The sequence below is a fragment of the Oncorhynchus mykiss genome, chromosome 9 (assembly GCF_013265735.2).
Source record: "Oncorhynchus mykiss isolate Arlee chromosome 9, USDA_OmykA_1.1, whole genome shotgun sequence".
NCBI classification, from domain to species: Eukaryota; Metazoa; Chordata; class Actinopteri; order Salmoniformes; family Salmonidae; genus Oncorhynchus; species Oncorhynchus mykiss.
The window spans coordinates 10,506,559-10,526,260 of NC_048573.1; the positions used below are offsets into that span (position 1 = coordinate 10,506,559).

Below are 19,702 nucleotides of genomic sequence, written 5' to 3' on the forward strand. Positions count from 1 at the left end.
GATAGACTAGCTTGGCAAGGTTAGGTGTAATAGATAGACTAGCTTGGCAAGGTTAGGTGTGATAGATAGACTAGCTTGGCAAGGTTAGGTGTGATAGATAGACTAGCTTGGTAAGGTTAGGTGTAATAGATAGACTAGCTTGGTAAGGTTAGGTGTGATAGATAGACTAGCGTGGCAAGGTTAGGTGTAATAGATAGACTAGCTTGGTAAGGTTAGGTGTGATAGACTACCTTGGCAAGGTTAGGTGTAATAGATAGACTAGCTTGGCAAGGTTAGGTGTGATAGATAGACTAGCTTGGCAAGGTTAGGTGTGATAGATAGACTAGCTTGGTAAGGTTAGGTGTAATAGATAGACTAGCTTGGTAAGGTTTGGTGTGATAGATAGACTAGCTTGGCAAGGTTAGGTGTAATAGATAGACTAGCTTGGTAAGGTTAGGTGTAATAGATAGACTAGCTTGGCAAGGTTAGGTGTAATAGATAGACTAGCTTGGTAAGGTTAGGTGTGATAGATAGACTAGCTTGGCATGGTTAGGTGTGATAGATAGACTAGCTTGGTAAGGTTAGGTGTGTTAGATAGATTAGCTTGGCAAGGTTAGGTGTGATAGATAGACTAGCTTGGTAAGGTTTGGTGTGATAGATAGACTAGCTTGGCAAGGTTAGGTGTAATAGATAGACTAGCTTGGTAAGGTTAGGTGTGATAGACTAGCTTGGCAAGGTTAGGTGTGATAGATAGACTAGCTTGGCAAGGTTAGGTGTGATAGATAGACTAGCTTGGTAAGGTTAGGTGTGATAGATAGACTAGCTTGGTAAGGTTTGGTGTGATAGATAGACTAGCTTGGCAAGGTTAGGTGTAATAGATAGACTAGCTTGGTAAGGTTAGGTGTGATAGACTAGCTTGGCAAGGTTAGGTGTAATAGATAGACTAGCTTGACAAGGTTAGGTGTGATAGACTAGCTTGGCAAGGTTAGGTGTAATAGATAGACTAGCTTGGTAAGGTTAGGTGTGATAGACTAGCTTGGCAAGGTTAGGTGTAATAGATAGACTAGCTTGGCAAGGTTAGGTGTGATAGATAGACTAGCTTGGCAAGGTTAGGTGTGATAGATAGACTAGCTTGGTAAGGTTAGGTGTGATAGATATACTAGCTTGGTAAGGTTTGGTGTGATAGACTAGCTTGGCAAGGTTAGGTGTGATAGATAGACTAGCTTGGCAAGGTTAGGTGTGATAGATAGACTAGCTTGGCAAGGTTAGGTGTAATAGATAGACTAGCTTGGCAAGGTTTGGTGTGATAGACTAGCTTGGCAAGGTTAGGTGTAATAGATAGACTAGCTTGACAAGGTTAGGTGTGATAGATAGACTAGCTTGGCAAGGTTAGGTGTGATAGATAGACTAGCTTGACAAGGTTAGGTGTGATAGATAGACTAGCTTGGCAAGGTTAGGTGTAATAGATAGACTAGCTTGGCAAGGTTAGGTGTGATGGATAGACTAGCTTGGCAAGGTTAGGTGTGATAGATAGACTAGCTTGGCAAGGTTAGGTGTGATAGATAGACTAGCTTGGTAAGGTTAGGTGTGATAGATATACTAGCTTGGTAAGGTTTGGTGTGATAGACTAGCTTGGCAAGGTTAGGTGTGATAGATAGACTAGCTTGGCAAGGTTAGGTGTGATAGATAGACTAGCTTGGCAAGGTTAGGTGTAATAGATAGACTAGCTTGGCAAGGTTTGGTGTGATAGACTAGCTTGGCAAGGTTAGGTGTAATAGATAGACTAGCTTGACAAGGTTAGGTGTGATAGATAGACTAGCTTGGCAAGGTTAGGTGTGATAGATAGACTAGCTTGACAAGGTTAGGTGTGATAGATAGACTAGCTTGGCAAGGTTAGGTGCAATAGATAGACTAGCTTGGCAAGGTTAGGTGTGATGGATAGACTAGCTTGGCAAGGTTAGGTGTGATAGATAGACTAGCTTGGCAAGGTTAGGTGTGATAGATAGACTAGCTTGGTAAGGTTAGGTGTGATAGACTAGCTTGGCAAGGTTAGGTGTAATAGATAGACTAGCTTGGCAAGGTTAGGTGTGATAGATAGACTAGCTTGGCAAGGTTAGGTGTGATAGATAGACTAGCTTGGCAAGGTTAGGTGTGATAGACTCCCTTGCTCTCTCTGTCCCTTTCTCAGTCACTCAGTCAGTCACTCTCTCTCTCTCTCTCGTTTTCTCTCTCTCTCACCGTCTCGCTGTGCCTCACTCACTCTCTCTCTCTCTCTCTCTCTCTCTTTCTCTCTCTCACCCTCTCGCTATGCCTCACTCACTATCGCTCTCTTTATCCGGCACCCTCTCTCTGCCATCAGCTCACCATTGCCCTAACGACAGAACAGGTAGCGGTTGCCATGGCAACACTTTTTCTTCCTTCTCTCCCTCCTCTCCTCCACTCCTCTCTCTGAAAAAAAGCTGCAGAGAGAGGGAAAGAGAGAGAGGGAAAGAGAGAAGGGGAGAGAGAGAGAAACAGAGGTAGGGATGGGGAGAGAGAGGGAAAGAGAGAGAGGGAAAGAGAGAGGGGAGAGAGAGAGAAACAGAGGTAGGGATGGGGATGGCGAGGGAAAGAGAGAGAGAGGGAAAGAGAGAGGGAAAGAGAGAGAGAGAGAGGGAAGAGAGAGGGAAAGAGAGAGGGGGAGAGAGAGAGTGAAACAGAGGTAGGGATGGGGAGAGGGAGGGAAAGAGAGAAAGAGAGAGAGAGAGAGAGAAACAGAGGTAGGGATGGGGAGAGCGAGGGAAAGAGAGGGAAAGAGAGAGGGAAAGAGAGAGAGAGAGAGGGAAAGAGAGGGAAAGAGAGAGGGGGAGAGAGAGAGAAACAGAGGTAGGGATGGGGAGAGGGAGGGAAAGAGAGAGAGAGAAACAGAGGTAGGGATGGGGAGAGCGAGGGAAAAAGAGAGAGGGAAAGAGAGAGAGAGAAAGAGAGAGAGGGAAAGAAAGAGGGAAAGAGAGGGGGAGAGAGAGAGAAACAGAGGTAGGGATGGGGAGAGGGAGGGAAAGAGAGAGAGAGAGAAACAGAGGTAGGGATGGAGAGAGGGAGGGAAAGAGAGAGAGAGAGAAACAGAGGTAGGGATGGGGAGAGGGAGGGAAAGAGAGAGAGAGAGAAACAGAGGTAGGGATGGGGAGAGGGAGGGAAAGAGAGAGAGAGAGAAACAGAGGTAGGGATGGGGAGAGGGAGGGAAAGAGAGAGAGAGAGAGAAACAGAGGTAGGGATGGGGAGAGGGAGGGAAACAGAGGTAGGGATGGGGAGAGGGAGGGAAAGAGAGAGAGAGAAACAGAGGTAGGGATGGGGAGAGGGAGAGAAAGAGAGAGAGAGAGAGAGAGAGAGAAACAGAGGTAGGGATGGGGATAGGGAGAGAAAGAGAGAGAGAGAGAAACAGAGGTAGGGATGGGGAGAGGGAGGAAAGAGAGAGAGAGAGAAACAGAGGTAGGGATGGGGAGAGGGAGGGAAACAGAGGTAGGGATGGGGAGAGGGAGGGAAAGAGAGAGAGAGAGAAACAGAGGTAGGGATGGGGAGAGGGAGGGAAAGAGAGAGAGAGAGAAACAGAGGTAGGGATGGGGAGAGGGAGGGAAACAGGTAGGGATGGGGAGAGGGAGGGAAACAGAGGTAGGGATGGGGAGAGAGAGAGAAACAGAGGTAGGGATGGGGAGAGGGAGGGAAAGAGAGAGAGAGAGAGAGAAACAGAGGTAGGGATGGGGAGAGGGAGGGAAACAGGTAGGGATGGGGAGAAACAGAGGTAGGGATGGGGAGAGGGAGGGAAAGAGAGAGAGAGAGAAACAGAGGTAGGGATGGGGAGAGGGAGGGAAAGAGAGAGAGAGAGAGAAACAGAGGTAGGGATGGGGAGAGGGAGGGAAACAGAGGTAGGGATGGGGAGAGGGAGGGAAAGAGAGAGAGAGAAACAGAGGTAGGGATGGGGAGAGGGAGAGAAAGAGAGAGAGAGAGAGAGAGAAACAGAGGTAGGGATGGGGATAGGGAGAGAAAGAGAGAGAGAGAGAAACAGAGGTAGGGATGGGGAGAGGGAGGAAAGAGAGAGAGAGAGAAACAGAGGTAGGGATGGGGAGAGGGAGGGAAACAGAGGTAGGGATGGGGAGAGGGAGGGAAAGAGAGAGAGAGAGAGAAACAGAGGTAGGGATGGGGAGAGGGAGGGAAAGAGAGAGAGAGAGAAACAGAGGTAGGGATGGGGAGAGGGAGGGAAACAGGTAGGGATGGGGAGAGGGAGGGAAACAGAGGTAGGGATGGGGAGAGAGAGAGAAACAGAGGTAGGGATGGGGAGAGGGAGGGAAAGAGAGAGAGAGAGAGAGAAACAGAGGTAGGGATGGGGAGAGGGAGGGAAACAGGTAGGGATGGGGAGAGGGAGGGAAACAGAGGTAGGGATGGGGAGAGAGAGAGAAACAGAGGTAGGGATGGGGAGAGGGAGGGAAAGAGAGAGAGAGAGAGAAACAGAGGTAGGGATGGGGAGAGGTAGGGAAAGAGGGAGAGAGAAACAGAGGTAGGGATGGGGAGAGGGAGGGAAAGAGGGAGAGAGAAACAGAGGTAGGGATGGGGAGAGGGAGGGAAAGAGGGAGAGAGAAACAGAGGTAGGGATGGGGAGAGGGAGGGAAAACAAACTGAAATGCTGGTCCATGTTGACTCCAATGCTTCCCAGAGTTGTGTCTTAGTTAGCTGGATGTCCTTTGGGCGGTGGACCATCCTTGATACACACAGGAAACTGTTGAGCATGAAATTCACAGCAGTGTTACAGTTCTTGACACAAACCGGTGTGACTGGCACCTACTACCATATGTTCGAAGGCACTTCAATCTTTTGTCTTGTCCATTCATCCTCACATACACAATCCATGTCTCAATTGTCTCATGGCATAAAAATCATTATTTGTAGCTCTTCAGGACCCGCCTATTTTTTTTCAATTTTCACCTAAAATGACATACCCAAATCTATCTGCCTGTAGCTCAGGACCTGAAGCAGGACCTGAAACAAGGATACAGTGGGTTCAAAAAAGTATTTAGTCAGCAAGTTCTCCCACTTAAAAAGATGAGAGAGGCCTGTAATTTTCATCATCGGTACATTTCAACTATGACAGACAAAATGACAAAAAAAAATCCAGAAAATCACATTGTAGGATTTTTATTGAATTTATTTGCAAATTATGGTGGAAAATAAGTATTTGGTCAATAACAAAAGTTTATCTCAATACTTTGTTATATACCCTTTGTTGGCAATGACAGAGGTCTTCACAAGGTTTTCACACACTGTTGCTGGTATTTTGGCCCATTCCTCCATGCAGATCTCCTCTAGAGCAGTGATGTTTTGGGGCTGTTGCTGGGCAACACGGACTTTCAACTCCCTCCAAAGATTTTCTATGGGGTTGAGATCTGGAGACTGGCTAGGCCACTCCAGGACCACGAAATGCTTCTTACGAAGCCACTCCTTTGTTGTCCGGGCAGTTTGTTTGGGATCATTGTCATGCTGAAAGACCCAGCCACATTTCATCTTCAATGCCCTTGCTGATGGAATGAGGTTTTCACTCAAAATCTCACAATACATTCATTCTTTCCTTTACACGGATCAGTCGTCCTGGTCCCTTTGCAGAAAAACAGCCCCAAAGCATGAGGTTTCCACCCCCATGCTTCACAGTAGGTATGGTGTTCTTTGGATGCAACTCAGCATTCTTTGTCCTCCAACAAAAAGTTAGATTTTGGTTTCATCTGACCATATGACATTCTCCCAATCTTCTTCTGGATCATCCAAATGCTCTCTAGCAAACTTCAGATGGGCCTGGACATGTACTGGCTTAAGCAGGGGGACATGTCTGGCACTGCAGGATTTGAGTCCCTGGCGGCGTAGTGTGTTACTGATGGTAGGCTTTGTTACTTTGGTCCCAGCTCTCTGCAGGTCATTCACTAGGTCCCCCCGTGTGGTTCTGGGATTTTTGCTCATCGTTCTTGTGATAATTTTGACCCCACGGGGTGAGATCTTGCGTGGAGCCCCAGATCAAGGGAGATTATCAGTGGTCTTGTATGTCTTCCATTTCCTAATAATTGCTCCCACAGTTGATTTCTTCAAACCAAGCTGCTTACCTATTGCAGATTCAGTCTTCCCAGCCTGATGCAGGTCTACAATTTTGTTTCTGGTGTCCTTTGGCAGCTCTTTGGTCTTGGCAATAGTGGAGTTTGGAGTGTGACTGTTTGAGTTTGTGGACAGGTGTCTTTTATACTGATAACAATTTCAAACAGGTGCCATTAATACAGGTAACGAGTGGAGGACAGAGGAGCCTCTTAAAGAAGAAGTTACAGGTCTGTGAGAGCCAGAAATCTTGCTTGTTTGTAAGTGACCAAATACTTATTTTCACCATAATTTGCAAATAAATTCATTAAAAATCCTACAATGTGATTTTCAGGATTTTTTTTCTAATTTTGTCTGTCATAGTTGAAGTGTACCTATGACAGGCCTCTCTCATCTTTTTAAGTGGGAGAACTTGCACAATTGGTGGCTGACTAAATACTTTTTTTGCCCCACTGTATACACCATCATATTTGAAGATGCAAAAGCAAGGCCATAATGTATTATTCCAGCCCAGGTGCTATTTAGATTTCGGCCACTAGATGGCAGCAGTGTATGTGCAAAGGTTTAGACTGAGCCAATGAACCATTGCAGTTCTGTTCAAAATGTTGTATCAAGACAAAAGTACCTAATTGGTCTATTATTAAATGTTCAAGTTCATAACTGTACACTCTCCTCAAACAATAGCATAGTATTGTTTCACTGTCATAGCTACTGTGAATTGGACAGTGCAGTTAGATTAACAAGAATTTAAGCTTTCTGCCAATATCAGATACATGTATGTCCTAGGACATGTTCTTGTTACTTACTTAGCTCAACCGTCCTGCGGGGGACCCACCGATCCTGTAGAGGAACCTGCCTCCTCCCCTTCAAGTGACATCAATAAGAGATCATAGCTTTCACCTGGATTCACCTGGTCAATCTGTAATGGAAAGAGTAGGTGTCCTTAATGTTTTGTACACTCAGTGTAGAACGTAATGGCCCATTGGCCACAGAGGCCAAGTCTACTCTACATTGGTTCAACGTCATTTAATTGAAATGACTTGGAAACGACGTTGATTCAACCAGTGTGTGCCCAGTGGGGAGTTACCCCAGGTCTTTTCTCAGGAGACGTCTCTTAAACTTCAAATAAGGTTTTCGTATTAATGTAGGCAAGCCCAGGAAAATGTTATTCTGATGATAAGTGATCCCTAACAACCTTAAATACTTTCTGGTTTTATCCATGGATAACTCGACAGTCTCTCCCCCTCTCCTCCTTCTCTCCCTAGGTGAGGGTAAAGTCCTGGACGTAGACCTTCTCCAGGGCTCTCTGTCCCTGGGCTGCGGCGTCACCGATCAGCCCCGGTCTCTGGAGCCCGTCTCAGACACCCCTGTCCAGCACCTTACCCTGAGGAAGACCCACAGTGACCTGGACCCCAGCCTCAGCCTGCCCCAGTCCCCCTGGACTCCACCTCCTACCCTGGGCACCATGGACCACTCTGCTACCCTTCTCTGCTCCAACTCCCCGTCTCAGTCCTGGAACGGCCCTAAAGGCTCTACCTTCTCTCCTGGAGTCTGGAGTGAGGCCTATAGTTATAATTTATCTCCCAATCCATTAGGGAAGGGACCGCCGACCATGCCCAAAACGGTGGGGATGGTTGGGGGGGTAGGGGGGCAGGGTGGAGGGTTGATGTGCCCCTCTCAGACCAGTTTGGGACTCTCCGGGAGCTCGGGGTCGCAGTCTCACTCTAGTTCGTTCACGTCGATATCGGAGTCGTCCTGTCTCAGACACCCGGTAACCATGGTTATGATGACGGGGAGGCGGAGCGAGACAGAGGGCGCGGCGGCTAGCCCCGCAGGGGGACAGACGGGGTCAGAAAGAGGGGTGGGAGAAGGAGAAAGGAGGGAGAGGTCAGCACATTCCATCGCTGCAGCCAACGCATTCAAGTTCCGCGAGCGCTCTCTCTCCACGCCGACAGACTCCGGTTCGTTCTGCTCCACAGATAACGTCAGTGGCGGGATGTACAGTGTCACTGGGGTAACAGGAGCCGGTAACGGGACGAACGGAGGTGTTCCAACAGAAATGCACAGCCACCACCACTATCAGCCCCGTGGTGAGAGGGGGGAGAGCTATGCCCTCCTGTATCCCAGCGGAAGCTCTGAGGACGGTAGCGCCAGCGTCGACAACATCTCCATAACCGACGGCAACTTCCTACAGGACGGTCGCCTACGGTTACGCTCTATCTCCTTAAAGAAGTCCAAACACAAACCCCCGCCGCCCGTCCGGAGCGTCTCGCTCATGAAGAATTTAGGGGACGCCGATGGGCGTGTGCACGGCCGTGACAGAGGTCACTACAGGGAAGGACGCCCCAAATCCCTCCACATCCCACGGGAACACCTCCAGGACTTCCAGCCAAACTTTCTCCTACCCTCCTCCTCCTGCCTCTCCAAGCCTGATCTGGAGGATCCTGAGCTGGGCTACGGCGGGATGGACGGGCCCACTGGCCTGGAGGTTCAGGGACCCAACAACACAGAGCTGTCCTCCCCAGCCCACTGGCAGCTGGGGGAGTGGAAGTCTTCTGATCCATACCAGTCATGGTCTGGGTCTAGCACCGCCACAGGGACTACTGTCGTAGACTGTATGAAGGTAAGACTAGTCTAGGCACTTAGGGCCACATCCAGACTTGAGATAAGTTGTTTTAACATGGATTTAAGTAAAACGTTTCACTAAAGTGCATGTTCTGTTGACTTAAGTCCATTTTAAGTTAAGTCTGAATAGGGCCCTAAGTACTTTTCTACTTGTGTAAAGCCACAGGGGTTTGTGTGTTGTATGTATTGTGTCATGCAGGGCTCTCTCTTCCTGGAGATCTACAGTCCAACCCCACCTTAACAGTCTGATTCAGCTAACAGTCTTGGTGCGATCTCCAGGAGGAGGGTTAGATAGCGCTGGTGTAATGTAGGATTTTTGCTGATGTACGACGAGGAAGATTATGTTTTTAACCATACATGGCTAATACATTTTTTATCTTATCTAATCTATTCCAAGGTTCGAGGCAGTTCAGAGTCTCTCCTGGATTCCCCGTCTACCTCCCGAGCCTCCTCTCCCTCCCTCCTCTCCATCGAGTCGACCAAAGCCTCCTCCCCCTTCAAGCCTCCAGGACTCATGTCCCCTTCCAGCGGCTACTCTAGCCAATCAGAGACACCCACGCCCATCACCCCCTCCAATCAGGTCGCAGGAACAACAACAGGGCCCGCCTCCACATTTGGGTGTAAGATGCGCCCCAAAATCCCTGAGAGGAAGTCTTCGCTGCCGGTGACCTCGCCGCGTGACCCAGCCGCCCGGTCGAGGCTTTCCTTCGAGATGCCGGTTAACGCTCATCTAGACTTGTCCTCCATCAAACCGAAACAGAAAGCCAGCAGGCGTCATTCTGACACATCCACTGCAGCCAAACCCGGTAAACTGAGTTCCGTCAGTCAATCATCTCTCCCCGTGGTGACCACGAATGAGCTCCGGAACATCCGCCTGCGTTCCGTCTCCCGTACTGACCTGGAGGACTTCCCAGACGGAGCCTCTGATGACATTATCGAGGAGGAGCAGGGTCTTGACCTTTCCCCCCCTGGTGTCAACTCCCTTGGGCCCCTCGTTGCCTCCAAACCCAAGCCTCCGGTCGCGGTGAAACCCCCGTTACCCAAACGGCCCTTCAACCTCCTTCTCAAGTGCCCCTACTCCTCTCCCGTTGATTCCGAATCCTCCCCTGCCTCCCCCATTGACCCTCCCCAGCACATGCCCAACCCCAGCATTTACATGGTGGTAGGTAGGAAGTCCAAGCTGAAGAAAGCCCTCCCTCACACCCCCACCAGCCCTTGTGGACCCCTGGACCAAACCCAAACCTTCCATCTCCATCACCCCCAGGATCTTTACAATCTCCCCTCCTTCCCCCACATCCAGTCCCTGTACGACCTCCCTCCTCTCCCCCTGCCCCAGCCACTGCTGGAGGACCCCGCCTTAGAGCCGGAGTTCGACCCAGACTTGGAGCTCCATCTTGGGCTTGAGGGTGGATGGTCGCTTCCCTCTCCCTGTAGTAACCTAGAGGTGATGGAGACTCAGGATAAGAGCAGGACCCTCCCCAGCAGGATGACCATCTCCTGTCTGGCCGAACTGGACAAGAAGAAACCTAAGGTAGGCCCAAGTCTGTCTGTCTGTCTGTCTCTCTCTTTCTCTCTCTGTCTGTCTGTCTCACTCTTTCTCTCTCTGTCTGTCTGTCTCTCTCTTTCTCTCTCTGTCTGTCTGTTTGTCTCTCTCTTTCTCTCTCTGTCTGTCTCTCTCTTTCTCTCTCTGTCTGTCTGTCTCTCTCTTTCTCTCTCTGTCTGTCTGTCTCTCTCTTTCTCTCTCTGTCTGTCTGTCTCTCTCTTTCTCTCTCTGTCTGTCTCTCTCTCTCTCTGTCTGTCTGTCTCACTCTTTCTCTCTCTGTCTGTCTGTCTCTCTCTTTCTCTCTCTGTCTGTCTCTCTCTTTCTCTCTCTGTCTGTCTGTCTCTCTCTGTCTGTCTCTCTCTGTCTGTCTGTCTCTCTCTTTCTCTCTCTGTCTGTCTGTCGGTCTCTCTCTTTCTCTCTCTGTCTGTCTGTCTCTCTCTTTCTCTCTGTCTGTCTCTCTCTCATATTTTATTATGTCTGTCTCTCTCTTTCTCTCTGTCTGTCTGTCTCTCTCTCTCTGTCTGTCTGTCTGTCTCTCTCTTTCTCTCTCTGTCTGTCTCTCTCTTTCTCTCTCTCTCTGTCTGTCTCACTCTTTCTCTCTCTCTCTGTCTGTCTCTCTTTCTTTCTCTCTCTGTCTGTCTCTCTCTCATATTTTATTCTGTCTCTCTCTTCTCCATCAGTGACGGTCAGTGCCGTTTAAGATGAGGGAGGACCTCCCGGGTGGCGCAGTGGTTAAGGGCGCTGTACTGCAGCGCCAGCTGTGCCATCAGAGTTCCTGGGTTTGCGCCCAGGCTCTGTCGTAACCGGCCGCGACCGGGAGGTCCGTGGGGCGACGCACAATTGGCCATGCTGCAAGAGCTCTGATAGGTTGGAGGACGTCCTCCGGAAGTTATCATAATTACTGTGGAAGTCTGTGGAAGGGGTTGTCAATGTCAATGTACCCAGAGGAAGACAGAAGCTATCAGTCCTCCGGCTACACCATGGTGCTACCTTACAGAGTGCTATTGAGGCTACTGTAGACCTTATTTGCAAAACAGTGTGTTTTAATCAATTATTTGGTGACGTGATTTTAAACTCAGCAAAAAAATAAACGTCCTCTCACTGTCAAATGTGTTTATTTTTAGCAAACTTAACATGTGTAAATATTTGTGTGAACATAACAAGATTAAACAACTGAGACATAAACCGAACAAGTTCCAGAGACATGTGACTAACAGAAATGGAATAATGTGTCCCTGAACAAAGGAACAGATTATCAAAATCAAAAGTAACAGTCAGTATCTGGTGTGGCCACCAGCTGCATTAAGTACTGCAGTCCATCTCCTCCTCATGGACTGCACCAGATTTGCCAGTTCTTGCTGTGAGATGTTACCCCACTCTTCCACCAAGGCACCTGCAAGTTCCCTGACATGTCTGGGGGGAATGGCCCTAGCCCTCACCCTCCGATCCAACAGGTCCCAGACGTGCTCAATGGGATTGAGATCCGGGCTCTTCTCTGGCCATGGCAGAACACTGACATTCCTGTCTTGCAGGAAATCACATACAGAACGAGTAGTATGGCTGGTGGCATTGTCATGCTGGAGGGTCGTGTCAGGATGAGGCTGCAGGAAGGGTACCACATGAGGGAAGAGGATGTCTTCCCTGTAACGCACAGCGTTGAGATTGCCAGCAATGACAACAAGCTCAGTCCGATGATGCTCTGACACACCGCCCCAGACCATGATGGACCCTCCACCTTCAAATCGATCCCGCTCCAGAGTACAGGCCTCTGTGTAACGCTCATTCCTTTGATGATGAACGCGATTCCGACCATCGCCCCCGGTAAGAACTTGTTCTCAACTTGCCTACCTGGTTAAATAAAGGTAAAATAAAAATAAAATAAATAAAAAAGACAAAACGGCTACTCGTCAGTGAAGAGCACTTTTTGCCAGTCCTGTCTGGTCCAGCGACGGTGGGTTTGTGACCATAGGCGACGTTGTTGCCGGTGATGTGATGTTACAACATGCCTATCAGCCCTCAGTCCAGCCTCTCTCAGCCTATTGCGGACAGTCTGAGCACTGATGGAGGGATTGTGCATTCCTGGTGTATCTCGGGCAGTTGTTGTTGCCATCCTGTACCTGTCCCGCAGCTGTGATGTTTGGATGTACCGATCCTGTGCAGGTGTTGTTACACGTGGTCTGCCACTGCGAGGATGATCAGCTGTCTGTCCTGTCTCCCTGTAGTGCTGTCTCCCTGTAGTAGGCGTCTCACAGTACGGACCTTGCAATTCATTGCCCTGGCCACATCTGCAGTCCTCGTGCCTCCTTGCATCATGCCGAAGGCACATTCACGCAGATGAGCAGGGACCCCGGGCATCTTTCTTTTGGTGTTTTTAGAAAGGCCTCTTTAGTGTCCTAAGTTTTCATAACTGTGACCTTAATTGCCTACCGTCTGTAAGCTGTTAGTGTCTTAACGACCGTTCCACACGTGCATGTTCATTAATTGTTCATGGTTTATTGAACAAACATGGGAAACAGTGTTTAAACACTTTACCATTTTTATGAATTTTCTTTGAAAGACAGGGTCTCAGTTTCTTTTTTTGCTAAATTTATTTAGTATAGTTTTATCTAAAAAGGAAAACTTTTTTTTACCCCGTTTTCTCCCCAATTTCGTGGTATCCAATTGTTTAGTAGCTATTATCTTGTCTCATCGCTACAACTCCCGTACGGGCTCGGGAGAGACGAAGGTTGAAAGTCATGCGTCCTCCGATACACAACCCAACCAAGCCGCACTGCTTCTTAACACAGCGCGCATCCAACCCGGAAGCCAGCCGCACCAATGTGTCGGAGGAAACACCGTGCACCTGGCAACCTTGGTTAGCGCGCACTGCGCCAGGCCCTCCACAGGAGTCGCTGGTGCGCGATGAGAAAAGGATATCCCTACCAGCCAACCCCTCCCTAACACGGACGACGCTAAGCCAATTGTGCGTCGCCCCACGGACCTCCCGGTCGCGGCCGGTTACGACAGAGCCTGGGCGCGAACCCAGAGTCTCTGGTGGCACAGCTTGGCTACTGCGCCACCCGGGAGGGCCTTAGACTCAAGGCCTTGACCACTGCGCCACCCGGGAGGCCCCGGATAACTTTTTAAATGTTTGACCATTTACATTTTTATGAAATTCACTGAGGAGGATGGTACTCCCATTCCTCCTCTGAGGAGCCTCCACTGCTTTCCATATAATCTACATCTATTACCTGTATGTACTTTGACTACTTCCTGCTACAAAATAAATACTTTGAATACTTCCTGATACAAACCAAATACTTTGACTACTTCCTGATACAAACCAAATAATTTGACTACTTCCTGCTACAAACCAAATACTTTGACTACTTCCTGCTACAAAATAAATACTTTGACTACTTCCTGCTACAAAATAAATACTTTGACTACTTCCTGTACAAACGAAATACTTTGACTACTTCCTGCTACAAACCAAATTGTCCTTTAGTTATCATGTAGACAATCCACTATTTCTGAATCTCTCCTCAAGGTTCCTCCACCAGTTCCCAAGAAGCCCATCAGTCTCCTTCTTCCCTCCAACTCCACCACGGTGCATTCCAACGGTACCACCGACAGACAGGGAACACAGATGGACGGCCCAGCCGCTCTCCGCTCTCCTGTTGGAGAGTCCCCACCTGAGGAGATTCCCGGTAAAGAGGAAAACCACCTGGGAACAGATGAGGAGAGCTCAATTGAGTCTTCATTACAGTCTTCATTGCAGGATTGTTCTCTTACAGACCTGGAGGGGAGGATGGCCACTGTAGAGATAGGGACAGGTATGTGTATAATGACAGGGAATTAATTGATGACAATTTATTTAGATGGAATTCAGATCCTGCCAGAATAAGCAAATGTGTTACAGTTCAAAACTACTGTTTCTGATTCTCTTCAGTTGTTAGTTGATGTGTAAGTGGTTGCCATAGCAATGGAAAAAATACATAACTACTAATACTGTTTTTATTCATTGTTAATTGTTTTCTTAATTTATTGACTGGTATTCATTAATAGAAATGTTTCTTGTCGTAGAGAGGAACTGACCAATCCTATTGTTTCCAGGTGATGATTCAGTGGAGGAGAACGTTGAGCAGAGTAGTTTGGACTTTAGTGGTAAAACGGAACTCCACATCACAGAGGAAACGGATGATGATGTCGGTGGACACACACTCAGCACACACAACATGGAGGATCTCTTCACCAAAATACACAGGTATGCCAACAAACATACATTTATTTGGGAAACGGTTAAAAATTGTATTTAACATTCAAAGAAACAAATAACAATTATATCTACTGTGGGTTTTCCAGTATGTTTGAAACATATTAACAACTACGCATGTTTTACCTTACAATGTTTTTTACTCTGAAAAGTCTAAATGACATTCTATTTCTCTCCTCCCTCCAGGTCGAAGAGAAAAGTCTAAATGACATTCTATTTCTCTCCTCCCTCCAGGTCGAAGAGAAAAGTCCTGGGTCGTAAAGAACCAGGGGACTCGTTCGGCAGCCGCCAGAGTCTGGTCTCCCCTGTGAAGCACAGCACCAACGGGGGTGACCTCCAAACCTTGACCCTGGGCTCCACTCTGCGGTCCAGCTCGCGGAACGACAACTTCATGGCCCTGTTACAGAAGAAGGGCAGTAAGTCCAGCAGGGGAGGGACACGCCTCTCTGCCATGGAGCTCCTCAAGAGCACGAACCCCCTCGCGAGACGCATCACGGAATTCTCCACGTCGTCGGACGGAGGAGGGGATACGACCACCGGTAATAACAGGACCAGACCGCCCCAGGACCAATGAGTCCCGGACCGACCCTCCCTCTCTCTCTCCTACTAAAGAGATTCTTGCTGTAACCTCACCAACACCAACAGCGGGCTGGCAAAGTAGAGGTTGAATATATAACCACTTGTCGACCATTGATCGACCATGTAAATGGACCATTGATGGAAGAATGAATATCCAACCAGACCACTCAACCACTGATGGACCGATCCGATGGTCACAGCGGTCATCAAAGGAGTTTTGTTTCCAGACACGGTCCATGCTGTTATGAAGGTGTTTCATTTGCTGAGTTGGAGGAATTTTGAGTCAATGCTTCAACTCATCAATCCCGTTCTCGTATTTTTACTTTGCTGTGTGAATGGTACTGTGCAGCCAGGCTCATTGTGTGAATACCTTACCAGGGAAAGAAGGAAAGATTAGATATTACCTTCACTCTGGGAGCCTGAACGTATGACTGTCAATGATGTGGAAATGAATCTGATTCAACCATGGATACACCGCCAGTGTCTACTATCAACGCGCCATCCAACAACAGCCAGATTACAGGCCAATGCTGGTCAAATAAACCACATTGAACTTAAGGCTTTTGAATACATGGTGTGAGTATGTGTTATATTAAAAACAAGAATGGTCATATACTACGGTTATTACGTATAGTCCAAAACATTCTACAGGAAGATGGACAGTTGGACCTGGTACCAAGCCCTACCCCTTTACGTTCAATCAAAGCACTTGGACGACGGCAAACAAAACTCGTTCACAACAACGACGACATACAGAGCTAGTTCACAACAACGACGGCATACAGAGGTAGTTCACAACAACGACGGCATACAGAACTCGTTCACAACAACGACGTCATACAGAGCTAGTTCACAACGACGACGGCATACAGAGCTAGTTCACAACAACGACGACATACAGAGGTAGTTCACAACAACGACGGCATACAGAACTCGTTCACAACAACGACGGCATACAGAGCTAGTTCACAACAACGACGACATACAGAACTAGTTCACAACAACGACGGCATACAGAACTCGTTCACAACAACGACGGCATACAGAACTCGTTCACAACAACGACGGCATACAGAACTCGTTCACAACAACGACGGCATACAGAACTCGTTCACAACAACAACGGCATACAGAGCTAGTTCACAACAACGACGTCATACAGAGCTAGTTCACAACGACGACGGCATACAGAGCTAGTTCACAACAACGACGACATACAGAGGTAGTTCACAACAACGACGGCATACAGAACTCGTTCACAACAACGACGGCATACAGAGCTAGTTCACAACAACGACGACATACAGAACTAGTTCACAACAACGACGGCATACAGAACTCGTTCACAACAACGACGGCATACAGAACTCGTTCACAACAACGACGGCATACAGAACTCGTTCACAACAACGACGGCATACAGAGATAGTTCACAACGACGACGGCATACAGAGGTAGTTCACAACAACGACGTCATACAGAGGTAGTTCACAACAACTATGGCATACAGAACTCGTTCACAACAACGACGGCATACAGAGGTAGTTCACAACAACGACGGCATACAGAACTCGTTCACAACAACGACGGCATACAGAACTCGTTCACAACAACGACGGCATACAGAACTCGTTCACAACAACGACGGCATACAGAACTCGTTCACAACGACGACGGCATACAGAGGTAGTTCACAACAACGATGACATACAGAGGTAGTTCACAACAACGACGGCATACAGAACTAGTTCACAACAACGACGTCATACAGAGCTAGTTCACAACGACGACGGCATACAGAGCTAGTTCACAACAACTATGGCATACAGAACTAGTTCACAACAACGATGGCATACAGAACTAGTTCACAACAACGACGGCATACAGAACTCGTTCACAACAACGACAGCATACAGAACTAGTTCACAACAACGACGGCATACAGAGGTAGTTCACAACAACGACGGCATACAGAACTCGTTCACAACAACGACGGCATACAGAGGTAGTTCACAACAACGACGGCATACAGAACTAGTTCACAACAACGACGGCATACAGAGGTAGTTCACAACAACGACGGCATACAGAGCTAGTTCACAACAACGACGGCATACAGAACTCGTTCACAACAACGACAGCATACAGAGGTAGTTCACAACGACGACGGCATACAGAACTCGTTCACAACAACGACGGCATACAGAGGTAGTTGACAACAACGACGACATACAGAACTAGTTCACAACAACGACGGCATACAGAGGTAGTTCACAACAACGACGGCATACAGAACTAGTTCACAACGACGACGGCATACAGAACTCGTTCACAACAACGACGGCATACAGAGGTAGTTGACAACAACGACGACATACAGAACTAGTTCACAACAACGACGGCATACAGAACTAGTTCACAACAACGACGACATACAGAACTAGTTCACAACGACGACGGCATACAGAACTCGTTCACAACAACGACGGCATACAGAGGTAGTTCACAACAACGACGGCATACAGAGGTAGTTCACAACAACGACGACATACAGAACTAGTTCACAACAACGACAGCATACAGAACTCGTTCACAACGACGACGGCATACAGAGCTAGTTCACAACAACGACGGCATACAGAGGTAGTTCACAACAACGACGACATACAGAGCTAGTTCACAACAACGACGGCATACAGAACTCGTTCACAACAACGACGGCATACAGAACTCGTTCACAACAACGACGGCATACAGAACTCGTTCACAACAACGACGGCATACAGAACTCGTTCACAACAACGACGGCATACAGAACTCGTTCACAACAACAACGGCATACAGAACTCGTTCACAACAACGACGGCATACAGAACTCGTTCACAACAACAACGGCATACAGAACTCGTTCACAACAACGACGGCATACAGAACTAGTTCACAACAACGACGGCACATCAACGCCTGTGTCATCCGTGTTCTATGTTTGGTTTATGTTAAAAACATTTATTGCGAGATAGAAGGCCATACATATTTAACTTGTACAACGATATGCATACCCACCGTATAACCTGAAATAGAACAGCCTGAACTGTTTGAAGAGACTATGTATACTAGTCCTACTAACAGCAGTAGTACGGTAGTACAATATAATTACTGTAGGACTAACAGTGAACAGTAGTACACACACCCAGTAGTACACACACCCAAACCTTCCCTATGGATCTCCCCACACTGCTGTCAGCGTGTGTGTTTATGTGTTTACGTGTGCGTGCGTGCAGGAAAGGATAACCAAACGCATGCAGGAGGGATGAGTGAAAGTGTACACAGAATGGATCCCTGTGGATCTTTCCTAAGGGAGAGTCTGATACAAGTTGGGTTGATTAAACAGGTTTAGACTACAGGTCTCTGTTAGGACCATTGGACTGCAACGCCAGAAAACCCCCAGGGGGTTTATACTAGAGGAGGGTCATTGGGGCGTGTCTACTGTATGTGTGTGTGTGTCTGCAGAGAAGGGGTTAACTCATCCGTCCTAAGGAGAGGATGAAGTGGTCTGAACGTGGCTGTACTCTTTGGAGACATTCTGGACCTGAGGGGATTCTAGAACTGAGAGGATTCTAGAACTGAGGGGATTCTAGAACTGAGGGGATTCTAGAACTGAGGGGATTCTAGAACTGAGGGGATTCTAGAACTGAGGGGATTCCAGAACTGAGGAGATTCCAGAACTGAGGGGATTCTAGAACTGAGGGGATTCCAGAAATGAGATTAGAACACACTGTTCGAACAACTATCTCAAAACTCACAGAGACAAAACAAGAATAGAGCTATCTGACATAGAGAACAATAAAAAAGGATAAGGATCTATCACCCAGTTCTTTGTGCCCTCGCGACACGCTTTCTCTCTCACACTGTCCATGTAGTGCAGTGGTGATACTGCAGCCTTTTCCTCTCCTTTACCTTCCTTCTACTCTTCTCCTCCTCCCTAGCTGGAATTCATGCTCTGTCTCTCTCTGCCCATAGTGCAGCCCCACTCCTCACCCCCCCTTCCTTTCATCTCCCATCCTTTCCCTCCTCCCCTCCCCCCTCCTCCTCCCCTCCCCTCCCCTTCTTCCTCTTCCTCTCCTCCCCCCTCCTCCTCTCCTCTTCCTCCTCCTCCACTTCCTCTCCACCCCTCCTCCCTCCCTCCTTACCCCTCCCATTCCCTCTACCATCTGAGCTTCAGGTTTACAGACGACACAGCCTGAATGTCAATGATTGCTAGGAAGGAAATGAAGGATGCCGTGTTGGCATTACGTCCAAGAGTGCTACGCTCAAATTCCTCCCACTTTTACAAAGGAGTGTTTTCTTTCATCCTTTCCCTGCGTTGTGCATCCATCCGTTTATCCAGACCAACCATCCATGGTACAAGTACAATAGGAGGATGGATTGTCTGAAAGAACAGAGATGAAGGGACATGGATAGTGTGTGTGTGAATGTCTGAGAGTGTACGTACAGGAGAGGATAGTGGACTCTGGATTCACTAAGACTGTGAATCGAATACTGATGCTAACCCATCCTTCTTTCTCACACTCCTCTTACCCTGGATAGAATGGACAGTGGATCTGTTGGTTCTGCGT

General features: G+C 48.1%; 1 protein-coding gene across 2 annotated transcripts in view; it reads left to right on the top strand.

Annotated features, from left to right (window-relative positions):
• The window catches only part of LOC110531424 (NHS-like protein 2), a 137,656-nt gene extending 119,785 nt beyond the window's left edge, over positions 1–17,871 (top strand). For both annotated transcript variants that reach the window (XM_036987292.1, XM_036987293.1), the window contains exons 5-9: positions 7,350–8,707; positions 9,107–10,240; positions 13,782–14,067; positions 14,348–14,498; positions 14,742–17,871. In XM_036987292.1, the coding sequence (XP_036843187.1) occupies positions 7,350–8,707; positions 9,107–10,240; positions 13,782–14,067; positions 14,348–14,498; positions 14,742–15,081 (3,269 nt within the window). In that variant the 3' untranslated portion in view covers positions 15,082–17,871. The remainder of the gene's footprint in view (positions 1–7,349; positions 8,708–9,106; positions 10,241–13,781; positions 14,068–14,347; positions 14,499–14,741) is intronic.
• Positions 17,872–19,702: the final 1,831 nt, after the last annotated feature.